This window comes from Artemia sp. Qi Xiang Cuo, chromosome 2 (assembly GCF_049724085.1).
Source record: "Artemia sp. Qi Xiang Cuo chromosome 2, ASM4972408v1, whole genome shotgun sequence".
NCBI classification, from domain to species: Eukaryota; Metazoa; Arthropoda; class Branchiopoda; order Anostraca; family Artemiidae; genus Artemia; species Artemia sp. Qi Xiang Cuo.
Window position 1 is genome coordinate 92,820,419 of NC_142795.1, and position 13,521 is coordinate 92,833,939.

Consider the following 13,521-nt stretch of genomic DNA (forward strand, 5'->3'; position numbering starts at 1 on the left):
TTGTTTTCCGCGGGGTTGGGGGCATTTTTCGGGGGGGGGGGGTATTTGCCGGGGGTATTTTCTGCGGGGCATTTTCCGGGGATTATTTTCCACGGGGGGTATTTTCCGCGGGGGTTATTTTCCGGGGGGATATTTTTGAGAGGGAATTTTCTGCGGTGGCAGGATTTTCCGGGGGGGATATTTTCAGCGGGAGTAATTGCCGGGGGGAGGGGGTAAACACCGGCTACCGTTCACTTTGTTCCTAGGTAAGAAATGTTGACTGTTCTATATTAATATCAATAGCAAAGCCGTAGCCTATATCCTTGGGCTATATCCTTGGACATATATTGGTTAAATTTATTTTTTTATTATTGTTAATGGTTTTACCGTTGATTGGTTTTGTACGGTTTCTCTGATACCCCACCTAAAGATGTTTTAGTTGTGTGTATTTTGAGTCTTGGATCCGACATGGTAAGTCACTTTACGTTTTTTTTCTTTCTTTTTCTTTTATATATCTTTTTTCATTGTCTTTTAGTTTAGTATGCCCGAGGATTTGTTGAGTGTCCTCGCTTCCGTGCAAGTTTATATATTTAGTTGTGCTTTATTTTGAAGATTAAAGCCTTGAACCTTGAAACAGAGATGCAATGTATCAAATGCTATTAACGTCCGGTTTCGGATCAGCAGATTTCCGTAGTTGCGAATCAAATAACTCAGCGTGGACTTGGTGACTTAGTTCAAAAAGAAAAAAACTTCATTTTGTTTGGCTTGAAGGAGACGAATGCAATAAGCCAAAAAGCTCAGAACGAAAGTGATCTTAAGTATGCCAATGAAGTTCTGCTGAAAGAGTGTCCAGCTAAGTGTGCATTCTCTGTACGCCTGGGACGAAAACAAAAGAGTAGAAGTAGACCAGCAAAGGTGATTTTCAAGTCCCCTCTTCATCGTGATATAGCGTTTTTTTTTCATAGTGAGCAGGATTGAGAATATTAAGGCTAACATATCGAACTTCCGTGTCGCACATGACAGAAGCGATGCAGAGTTGGCTGAGAAGAAGCATGATGAACTTAAAGGAGCTTATTCGGAAAGTAGCTGCAGGTGAAACCGGTTGGAAAATTCAAACGCGGAAAAATGGGCCTGAACTAGTGCGCGAAGAGAGGCTTTTTCGTCTCCAAAACGAATCGGAGATGGCATTTTGAAAAGTTAGTTGTGGCATATACAAATGCAGATTGTTTATCGTCAAAGTAGGATGAACTTGTTGCACTTGTTCAAAGCCGGAAACCCCCCGTAATTGTTGTGACCAAAGTTTTGCCCAAGAATTGTGGTGACACTCCATTTTAGGCAACTAAATGGATACGATTATGTGCATAATATTAACTATGAACGAGGAGTTTGTGTTTATGTTTGTTCTTCCCTGAGTTGAAAATAAAAAGAAGTTGATTCTAAGTTTACAAGTCAAGGACATGAGGTGGTTATTTAAAGGTTATTATCCTATTTAAAGGATATAGGAACTTCGTGGGAGGGTGTAAAAAGGGAGGCTTTGAATAGACTGAGATGGAGGAGGAGTGTCCGTGGCTGTGTTAGCCTCAGGCGGCTTGGTGCTGCGGTGAGTTGTTAATAGTAGTAGTAGTTAGTAGTAATGGTAGTAGCGTCAATATAACAAGCTCCCTTAAACCTCAACAACAAAAAGGGGAATAGAGGCTAGCAAAGTGGTCAGATTTAGCAGTTAACACGGAAGCGTGCTTAATTGTAAATTTTGTCTGGAATAATTGTCTTAATAAGCTAAGATAAAATTTGCTTTAGTGCAAAAAATTAGCCAAATGTACAAAACAACAAGACAAAAATTTATTTTGTGCCTGTGATATGTAAACAGTGATCTTTATAATTTATAATTTGGCTCATTTAAAAGGTCTAAACAACTACTATCTTTGCTTTTGTGTGATGTAGGAAACAATCAGGATAATAATGTTGCTATTATTTGGCCAATTCCTTAAAATGAGCTACCCAATATGAATTAAAAAATTAAATTTTCGGTTCTACTATTAAAATTTTCCATAACACTGTAGCGTAAATCACATCTTCTTCTTTCCAAAGTTTAGGTGAATTTTGTTGCATTAAAGAGACTTGTTTGAATTTGGCTAATACGACCATGATCTAAAAATAAAAAAATAGCAGGGCTCAGAGTTCGTCAGAATTTTTGTTTGGCATATGCGTAAATTTCGTGCGTAAAACAGAGAAAAGTATTCAAAATAGCGAACACCTTGGAAAGTTTTAATTCTTCACATCTATTTTGAACAATTGTTGAGTACCTGCAGACAAACATGGACAAGCTGAGAAGAGTACTAAATGGCAACGATGAGGCTGATGATAGCAATGGACTTGTTACTGAGGTGATTTTTCTTAACTTGACCTTGTATCAAAAGCTAGGCTATAGCCTAAGTGTTTTGTTAATGCAGAATAGACATCTACTGTAGCAATTTCGGTAAAATTCTACTTTAGTTACTTTTGGCTATCTTGGAAAGGGGTTGGGTTAGGAAAATGAAACTTTCAGGGATGGATGTACATGCTAAGGTTTGTCCCGGGAAGGTACTTTGAAGTACCTGCCTCCACTCATCCCCCCCTCTATATAATGGTAAATTACTGCACATTACTAGTTGTTTTTAACTCCTATTTCATTCTATATTACTATCATAAATATAAATCACTGCTTACCTTACACAACTTCTGCTTTTAACCTTGTTCATTAAAATATATTCCAAAATCCTATTTAAATCCTAAGCCATTTAATTTTCAACCCATGCCAACTTTCTTTATGGTATATGAAACCAGGTTTGTTGTGATGTCACTTGTCTTATCAGAAACCCTTACCCTTAAGGGTAGCAGGCACATGCCAAACAACTCTATTGATAAGACCATTTAAACTTTATTAACTAGGGAAAGGATTTGACAAGAGAGACCAGTAAAAATAACCTAATCTTTTTTAGAGGACAAATTATGTCATGGGAAGATGTTTTTGAAATTCCCCTTCCATCCAAACTTAAAATTTTCTAAAATTCTACTTTAGAAGCTTTTAAAATAGCCTATTTCTAAAGTACTAAAAGATAGAGTGCTAAAAACATCAGAATCGACTTCAGAGGACAATTTATATCAGGGTAAGATTTTTTTGAAATCCCCCTTCCCCCCAAACTCAAAATTTTTTAAAATTCTACTGTAGAAGCTTTTAATATATTTCTAAAGTACTAATAGATAGAGTGGTAAAAACATCAGAATCGACTTCAGAGGACACGTTATATCACGGGAAGAGGCATTTTAAATCCCCCTTCCCCCCAAACTCAAAATTTTCTAAAATTCTACTTTAGGAGCTTTTCAAATATTTCTAAAGCGCTAAAAGATAGAGTGCTAAAAACATCAGAATTGACTTCAGAGGACACTTTAGATCACGGGAAGAGGTTTTTAAAATCCCCCTTCCCCCCAAACTCAAAATTTTCCAAAATTCTACTTTAGAAGCTTGTAAAATATTTCTAAAGCACTAATAGATAGAGTGATAAAAACATCAGACTCGACTTCAGAGCACAATTATTTTTACGGGAAGATGTTTTTGAAATCCCCCTTCCCCCCAAACACAAAATTGTCAAAAATTATACTTTAGAAGATTTTCAAATATTTCCAAAGAACTAAGAGATAGAGCGGTACAGATATCAGAATCAACTTCAGAGGACAAATTATGTTACGGGAAGATGTTCTTGAAATCCCCCTTCCCCCAAACTCAAAATTTTCCAAAATTTTACTTTCGAAGTTTTTTTAAATATTTCTAAAGCGCTAAGACATAGAGCGCTACAAACATCAGAATGAACTGTAGAGGATAAATTATGTTATGGGAAGATTTTTTTGAAATCCCCCTTCCCCCCAAACTCAAAATTTTCTAAAATTCTACTTTAGGAGCTTTTTAAATATTTCTAAAGCGCTAAAACATAGAGGGCTAAAAACATCAGAATCGACTTCAGAGGACACGTTATATTACGGGAGGATGTTTTTAATATCCTCCTTCCCCCCAAACTCAAAATTTTCAAAAATTTTACTTTAGAAGATTTTAAAATATTTCCAAATCACTGATATATAGAGTTCTACAAATATTAGAATCTACTTCAGAGGACAAATATTTTTCCGGGAAGATGTTTTTGAAATCCCCCTTCCCCCCAAACTCAAAATGTTCCAAAATTCTGCTTTAGAATCTGTTTAAATATTTCCAAAGAACTGATAGATAGAGCACTACAAATATTAGGATCGACTTCAGAGGACAAATTATGTTATGGGAAGATTTTTTTGAAATCCCCCTTCCCCCAAACTCAAAATTTTCCAAAATTTTACTTTTGAAGTTTTTTTTTAAATATTTCTAAAGCGCTAAGACATAGAGCGCTATGAACATCAGAATCAACTGTAGAGGATAAATTATGTTATGGGAAGATGTTTTTGAAATCCTCCTTCCCCCCAAACTCAAAATTTTCTAAAATTCTACTTTAGGAGCTTTTTAAATATTTCTAAAGCTCTAAGACATAGAGCGCTAAAAACATCAGAATCGACTTAAGAGGATACGTTATTTCATGGGAAGAGGTTTTTTAAATCCCCCTTCCCCCCAAACTCAAAATTTTCCAAATTTCTACTTTAGAAGCTTTTTTAAATATTTCTAAAGCGCTAAGACATAGAGCGCTACAAACATCACAATCATCTTTAGAGGACAAATTATATTATGGGAAGATGTTTTTTAAATCCCACGTCCCCCCAAACTCAAAATTTTCCAAAATTCTAGTTTAGAAGCTTTTAAAATATTTATAAAGCACTAATAGATGGATTGATAAAAACATCAGCATCCACTTAAGAGGACACGTTATATCACGGGAAGAGGATTTTAAAATCCCCCTTCCCCCCAAACTCAAAATTTTCTAAAATTCTACTTTAGGAGCTTTTTAAATATTTCTAAAGCTCTAAGACATAGAGCGCTACAAACATCATGATCATCTTTAGAGGACAAATTATATTATGGGAAGATGTTTTTGAAATCCCCCTTCCCCCCAAACTCAAAATTTTCGAAAATTCTAGTTTAGAAGCTTTTAAAATATTTCTAAAGCACTAATAGATTGAGTGTTAAAAACATAAAAATCGACTTCAGAGGACACGGTATATCACGGGAAGAGGTTTGGAAAATCCCCCTTCCCCCCAAACTCGAAATTTTCTAAAATTCTACTGTAGGAGCTTTTAAAATATTTCTAAATATTTCTAAACATAGAGCGCTACAAACCTCAGAATCATCTTTAGAGAACAAATTATATTATGGGAAGATGTTTTGAAATCCCCTTCCCCCAAACTCAAAATTTTCTAAAATTCTACTTTAGAAGCTTTTAAAATATATCTAAAGCAGTAAGACATAGAGCGCTAAAACATCAAAATCGACTTCAGAGGACACGTTATATCACTGGAAGATGTTTTTAAAATCCTCCGTCCCCCCACCATCAAAATTTTCCAAAATTCTACTTTAGAAGCTTTTAAAATATTTATAAAGCACTAATAGATAGAGTGCTAAAAACATCAGAATCGACTTCAGAGGACAAATATTGTTACGGGAAGATGTTTTTGAAATCTCCCTTCCCCCCAAACTCAAAATTTTCCAAAATTCTACTTTAGAAGCTTTTTATATATTTCAAAAGCACTAATAGATAGAGCGCTACAAATATCGGAATCGACTTCAGGGGACAAATTATTTTATGAGAAGATGTTTTGAAATACTCCTTACCCCCAAAAAAAAAATTTACAAAAATTAAATTTCGAAGTTTTTTTTAATATTTCTAAAGAGCTAATACATAGAGCGCTAAAAACATCAGAAACAACTGTATAGGATAAATTATGTTATGGGAAGATGTTTTTTAAATCCCCCTTCCCCCCAAACTCAAAATTTTCTAAAATTCTACTTTAGGAGCTTTTTAAATATTTCTAAAGCACTAAGACAAAGAGCGCTAAAAACATCAGAATCGACTTCAGAGGACACTTTACATAACGCGAAGAGGTATTTTAAATCCCCTGTACCCCCAAACTCAAAATTTTAAAAAATTCTACTTTAGTGGCTTTTTTAAATATTGATAAAGCGATAATACCTAGAGCGCTACAAACCGCACAACCATCTGTAGAGGACACATTATAGTATGGGAAGATGTTTTTGAATTCCCCCTAAACTCAAAATTTTCCAAAATTCTACTTTAGAAGCTTTTTAAAATATTTCTAAAGCGCTAATAGATAGATAGTGTTAAAAACATCAGAATCGACTTCAGGGGACACGTTATATCACGAGAAGAGGTTTTTAAAATCCCCCGTCCCCCCAAACTAAAAATTTTCTAAAATTCTACTTTAGGAGCTTTTAAAATATTTCTAAAGAACTAAGACATAGAGCGCTACATACATCATAATCATCTTTAGAGGACAAATTATATTATGGGAAGATGTTTTTGAAATCCCCCTTCGCCCCAAACTAAAAATTTTCCAAAATTTTACTTTAGAAGCTTTTTTAAATATTTCTAAAGCGCTAAGACATAGAGCGCTACAAACATCAGAATCGACTTTAGAGAATAAATTATGTTATGGGAAGATGTTTTTGAAACCCCCCTTCCCAGAATCGACTTCAGAGGACGCGTTATATCACGGGAAAAGGTTTTTAAAATCGCCCTCCCCCCAAATCAAATTACCCCCGTGGAAAATAAGGCTTTTCAAATTTCAAATTATCAACCAGATTTTAGAGTATGAAGGGGGACTGGGATGAAAGGTAAGGGGGATTTCAAAATCCTCTTCCCATAATATAATTTGTCCTCTGAAGTTGATTCTGATATTTGTAGCGCTCTATCCATTAGTGCTTTAGAAATGTTTAGAAAGGCTTGTAAAGTAGAATATTGGAAAATTTTGAGTTTGGGGGAAGGGGAATTAATAGAACATCTTCCCATAATATAGTTTGTCCTCTAAATCTTCCCATGACATAAATTGTCCTCTAAAGTTGATTCTGATGTTTGTAACGCTCTCTTTAGAAATATTTAAACAATTTTCTAAAGTAACAATTTTGGAAAATTTTGAGTTTGGGGAGAAGGGGGATTTCAAAAAGATCTTCCTATGACATAAATTGTCCTCTAAAGTCGATTCTTATGTTTGTAGCGCTCTATGTCTTAGCGCTTTACAAATATTTAAAAAGCTTCTAAAGTAGAATTTTGGGAAATTTTGAGTTTGGGGGAAGGGGGATTTCAAAAACATCTTCCCATGACACAAATTGTCTTCTAAAGTCGATTCGGATGTTTGTAGCGTTCTATGTCTTAGCGCTTTAGAAATATTTAAAAAAGTATCTGAAGTAGAATTTTGGAAAATTTTGAGTTTGGGGGAAGGGGGATTTCAAAAACATCTTCCCATGACATGAATTGTCATCTAAAGTAGATTCTGATGTTTGTAGCGTTCTATGTCTCAGCGCTTTAGAAATATTTAAAAAAGCTTCTGAAGTAGAATTTTGGAAAATTTTGAGTTAGGGGGGAAGGGGGATTTAAAAAACCTCTTCCCGTGATATAACGTGACCTCTGAAGTCGATTCTGAAATTTGTAGCGCTCTATCTATTAGTGCTTTAGAAATATTTAAAAAAGCTTCTAAAGTAAAATTTTGGAAATTTTTGAGTTTGGGGGGAAGGGGGATTTCAAAAAACATCTTCCCATAACATAATTTATCCTCTAAAGTCGATTCTGATATTTGTAGCGCTCTATCTATTAGTGCTTTAGAATATTTAAAAAGCTTCTAAAGTAGAATTTTGGAATATTTTGAGTTTGGGGGGAAGGGGGATTTTAAAAACATCTTCCCGTGATATAACGTGTCCTCTGAAGTCCATTCTGAAATTTGTAGCGCTCTATCTATTAGTGCTTTAGAAATATTTAAAAAAGCTTCTAAAGTAAAATTTTGGAAATTTTTGAGTTTGGGGGGAAGGGGGATTTTAAAAACCTCTTCCCGTGATATAACGTGTCTTCTAAAGTCGATTCTAATTTTTTTAGCACTCTCTGTCTTATCGCTTTATAAATATTTGAAAAGCTTCTAAAGTTATAATTTTATGAAATTTTGAGTTTGGGGGGAAGGGTGATTTCAAAAAACATATTCCCATAACATAATTTTTCATCTAAAGTCGATTCTGATATTTGTAGCGCTCTGATATTTGTAGTGCTTTAGAAATATTTAAAAAGCTTCTAAAGTAGAATTTTGGAAAATTTTGAGTTTGGGGGGAAGGGGGATTTTAAAAACATCTTCCCGTGATATAAAGTGTCCTCTGAAGTCGAGTCTGATGTTTTAGCTCTCTATCTATTATAGTTTTAGAAATATTTTAAAAGCTTCTAAATTAAAATTTTGGAAAATTTTGAGGTAGGGGGAGCGGGGGATTTTAAAACCCTTTCCCCGTGATATAAAGTGTCCTCTGAAGTCGATTCTGAAACTTTTAGCGCTCTATGTCTTAGTTCTTTAGATATATTTTAAAAATATCCTAAAGTAAAATTTTGGAAAATTTTGAGTTTGGGGGGAAGGGGGATTAAAAAAACATCTTCCCGTGAAATAAAGTGTCCTCTGAAGTCGATTCTGATATTTTTAGAACTCTATCTATTAATGCTTTAGAAATATTTAAAAAGATTCTAAAGTATAATTTTTGAAAATTTTGAGTTTGGGGGGAAGGGGGGTTCCAAAAACATCTTCCCGTAACATAATTTGTCCTCTGAAGTCGATTCTGATATTTGTAGTGCTCTATCTAATAGTGCCTTAGAAATATTTAAAAGGCTTCTAAAGTAGAATTTTGGAAAATTTTGAGTTTGGGGGAAGGGGGATTTCAAAAACATATTCCCATAACATAATTTGTCCTCTGAAGTTGATTCTGGTTTTTGTAGCACTCTATCTATTAGTGCTTTAGAAATATTTTAAAAGCTTCTAAAGTAGAATTTTGGAAAATTTTGAGTTTGGGGGGAAGAGGGATTTTAAAAACCTCTTGCCGTGATATAACGTGTCCTCTGAAGTCGAGTCTGATTTTTTTAGCACTCTATCTATTAGTGCTTTAGAAATATTTTAAAAGCCTATAAAATAAAATTTTGGAAAATTTTGAGTTTGGGGGGACGTGGGATTTAAAAAACTTCTTCCAGTGATATAAAATGTCCTCTGAAGTCGATTATGAAACTTGTAGCGATCGATCTATTAGTGCTTTAGAAATATTAAAAAAGCTTCTAAAGTATAATTTTGGAAATTTTTGAGTTTGGGTGGAAGGGAGTTTTTAAAAACCTCTTCCCGTTATATAACGTGTCCTCTTAAGTCTATTATTATGTTTTTAGCACACTATCTATTATTGATTTATAAATATTTAAAAAGCTTCTAAAGTATAATTTTGGAAAATTTCGAGTTTGGGGGGAAGGGGGATTTCAAAAACATCTTCCCATACCATAATTTGTCCTCTGAAGTTGATTCTGATATGGGTAGTGCACTTTCTTTTATTGATTTATAAATATTTAAAAGGCTTCTACAGCAGAATTTTGGAAAATTTTAGAGTGTGGGGGGACGGGGGGTTTAAAAAACATCGTCCCGAGAGAAAACGTGTTCTCTGAAGTCGATTCTGAAGTTTTTAGCACTCTATCTATTAGTGCCTTACAAATATTTGAAAAACTTCTAAAGTAGAATTTTGGAAAATTTTGAGTTTGGGGGGAAAGGGGATTTCAAAAACATCTTCCCATGACACAAATTGTTCTCTAAAGTCGATTCTGCTGTTTGTAGAGTTCTATGTCTTAGCGCTTTAGAAATATTTAAAAAAGCTTCTGAAGTAGAATTTTGGAAAATTTTGAGTTTGGGGAGAAGGGGATTCCAAAAACATCTTCCCGTAACATAATTTGTCCTCTGAAGTCGATTCTGATGTTTTTAGCACTCTATCTATTAGTGCTTTTGAAATATTTAAAAAGCTTTTAAAATAAAATTTTGGAAAATTTTGAGTTAGGGGGGAAGAGGGATTTTAAAACCCTCTTCCCGTGATATAACGTGTCCTCTGCAGTTGATTCTGAAAATTGTAGCGCTATATCTATTAGTGCTTTAGAAATATTTAAAAATACTTCTTAAGAAAAACTTGGTAAAATCTTTAGTTTGGGGGGTGTTTGGATTTTAAATACCTCTTCACTCTATATACTGTATACTCTCAAGTTAAATCTGTTGTTGCTAGAACTCTATCTATTAGTGCTTTATAAATGATTTAAAAGCTTCTAAAGTAGAATTTTGTAAAATTTTAAGTTTGGGGGGAAGGGGGATTCCAAAAATATCTTCCCGTAACATAATTTTTCCTCTGAAGTCGATTATGATATTTGTAGTGCTCTATCTATTAGTGCTTTTTAAATATTTAAAAAGTTTCTAAAGTTGAACTTTGGAAAATTTTGAGTTTGGGGGGAAGGGGGATTTCAAAAACATCTTCCCATGACACAACTTGTCCTCTAAAGTCGATTCTGCTGTTTGTAGCGTTCTATGTCTTAGCGCTTTAGAAATATTTAATAAAGATTCTTAAGTAGAATTTTGGAAAATTTTGAGTTTGGGGGGACGGGGGATTTCAAAAACATATTCCCCTAACAGAAGTTGTCCTCTGAAGTCGATTCTGGTTTTTGTAGCACTCTTATCTATTTGTGCTTTAGAAATATTTAAAAAGCTTCTAAAGTAAAATTTTGGACAATTTTGAGTTTGGGGGGAAGGGGGATTTAAAAAACCTCTTCCCGTGATATAACGTGTCCTCTGAAGTCGATTCTGATGTTTTTAGCACTCTATCTATTAGTGCTTTAGAAATATTTAAAAAGCTTCTAAAATAAAATTTTGGAAAATTTTGAGTTTGGGGGGAAGGGGGATTTTAAAAACCTCTTCCCGTGACATAACATCTCCTCTGATGTTGATTCTGATGTTTTTAGCACTCTATCTTTTAGTACTTTAGAAATATTTAAAAAGCTTCTAAAGTATAATTTTGGAAAATTTTGAGTTTGGGGGGAAGGGGGATTTCAAAAACCTCTTCCCGTGAAATAACGTGTCCTCTGAAGTCGATTCTGATGTTCTTAGCACTCTATCTATTAGTGCTTTAGAAATATTTTAAAAGCTTCTAAAGTAGAATTTTGGAAAATTTTGAGTTTGGGGGGAAGGGGGATTTCAAAAACCTCTTCCCGTGACATAACGTCTCCTCTGAGGTTGATTCTGATGTTTTTAGCACTCTATCTTTTAGTACTTTAGAAATATTTGAAAAGCTTCTATAGTAGAATTTTGGAAAATTTTGAGTTTGGGGGGAAGGGGGATTTAAAAAACATCTTCCCATGACACTAATTGTCCTCTAAAGTTGATTCTGCTGTTTGTAGCGTTCCATGTCTTAGCGCTTTAGAAATATTTGAAAAGCTTCTAAAGTATAATTTTGGAAAATTTTGAGTTAGGGGGGAAGGGGGATTCCAAAAACATCTTCCCGTCACATAATTTGTCCTCTGAAGTCGATTCTGATGTTTTTAGCACTCTATCTATTAGTGCTTTATAAATATTTAAAAAAGCTTCTAAAGTAAAATTTTGGAAATTTTTGAGTTAGGGGGGAAGGGGGATTTTAAAAACCTCTTCCTGTGATATAACGTGTCCTCTGAAGTCGATTCTGATGTTTTTAGCACTCTATCTATTAGTGCTTTAGAAATATTTAAAAAGCTTCTTAAGTAGAATTTTGAAAAATTTTGAGTTTGGGGGGTAGGGGGATTTTAAAAACCACTTCCCGTGATATAACGTGTCCTCTGAAGTAGATTCTGATGTTTTTAGCACTCTATGTCTTAGTGCTTTAGAAATATTTAAAAAGCTTTTAAAATAAAATTTTGGAAAATTTTTAGTTAGGGGGGAAAGGGGATTTTAAAACCCTCTTCCCGTTATATAACGTGTCCTCTGAAGTTGATTCTGAAACTTGTAGCGCTCTATCTATTAGTGCTTTAGAAATATTTAAAAATGCTTCTAAAGTAAAATTTTGGAAATTTTTGAGTTTGGGGGGAAGGGGGATTTGAAAAACATCTTTCTGTGATATAACGTGTCCTCTGAAGTCGATTCTGATGTTTTTAGCACTCTATCTATTAATGCTTTAGAAATATTTAAAAAGCTTCTAAAGTAGAATTTTAAAAAATTTTGAGTTTAGGGAGAAGGGGGATTCCAGAAACATCTTCCTGTAACATAATTTGTCCTCTGAAGTCGATTCTGATATTTGTAGTGCTCTATCTAATAGTGCTTTTGAAATATTTAACAAGTTTCTAAAGTAGAACTTTGGAAAATTTTGAGTTTGTCGGGAAGGGGGATTTCAAAAACATCTTCCCATGACACAAATTGTCCTCTAAAGTCGATTCTGCTGTTTGTAGCGTTCTATGTCTTAGCGCTTTAGAAATATTTAAAAAAGCTTCTTAAGTAGAATTTTGGAAAATTTTGAGTTTGGGGGAAAGGGGGATTTCAAAAACATAGTCCCATAACATAATTTGTCCTCTGAAGTCGATTCTGGTGTTTGTAGCACTCTTATCTATTAGTGCTTTAGAAATATTTAAAAAGCTTCTAAAGTAAAATTTTGGACAATTTTGAGTGTGGGGGGACGGGGGATTTAAATAACCTCTTCCCGTGATATAACGTGTCCTCTGAAGTCGATTCTGATGTTTTTAGCACTATCTATTAGTGCTTTAGGAATATTTTAAAAGCTTCTAAAGTATAATTTTGATAAATTTTGAGTTTGGGGGGAAGGGGGATTTTAAAAACCTCTTCCCGTGACATAATGTCTCCTCTGAAGTTGATTCTGATGTTTTTAGCACTCTCTCTTTTAGTACTTTAGAAATACTTTAAAAGCTTCTAAAGTAGAATTTTAGAAAATTTTGAGTTTGGGTGGAAGGGGGATTCCAAAAACATCTTCCCATGACATAATTTGTCCTCTAAAAACGATTAGGTTATTTTTACTGGTCTCTCTTGTCAAATCCTTTCCCTAATTAATACAGTTTAAATGGTCTTATCAACACAGAGGTGTTTGGCATGTGCCTACTACCCTCAAGGGTACAGGGTTTCTGATAAGGTAAGTGTGACATCACAACAAGCCTGGTTTCATATACCATAAAGAAAGTCAGCATGGGTTGAAAATTAAATGGCTTAGGATTTAAATAGGATTTTGGAATATATTTTAATGAACAAGGTTAAAAGCAGAAGTTGTGTATGGTAAGCAGTGATTTATATTTATGATAGTAATATAGGATGAAATAGGAGTTAAAAACAACTAGTAATGTGCAGTAATTTACCATTATATAGAGGGGGGATGAGTGGAGGTAGGTACTTCAATGTACCTTCCCGGGACAAACCTTAGCATGTACATCCATCCCTGAAAGTTTCATTTTCCTAACCCAACCCCTGTCCAAGATAGCCAGAAGTAACTAAAGTAGAATTTTACCGCAATTTCTTTGGGATAAGTTTTTTTTATTATTAATGAATAAGCTGAAGAGCAAAATACTATTTGCT

At 34.1% G+C, this 13,521-nt stretch overlaps 1 protein-coding gene across 1 annotated transcript in view; it reads left to right on the top strand.

Annotated features, from left to right (window-relative positions):
* Nucleotides 1–2,205: 2,205 nt before the first annotated feature.
* LOC148955815 (vesicle transport protein SFT2A) overlaps nt 2,206–13,521 on the top strand; it is a 29,313-nt gene continuing 17,997 nt past the window's right edge. The window contains exon 1 of the mRNA XM_089108359.1: nt 2,206–2,363. Coding sequence (XP_088964485.1) covers nt 2,295–2,363 — 69 coding nt within the window. The 5' untranslated portion in view covers nt 2,206–2,294. The remainder of the gene's footprint in view (nt 2,364–13,521) is intronic.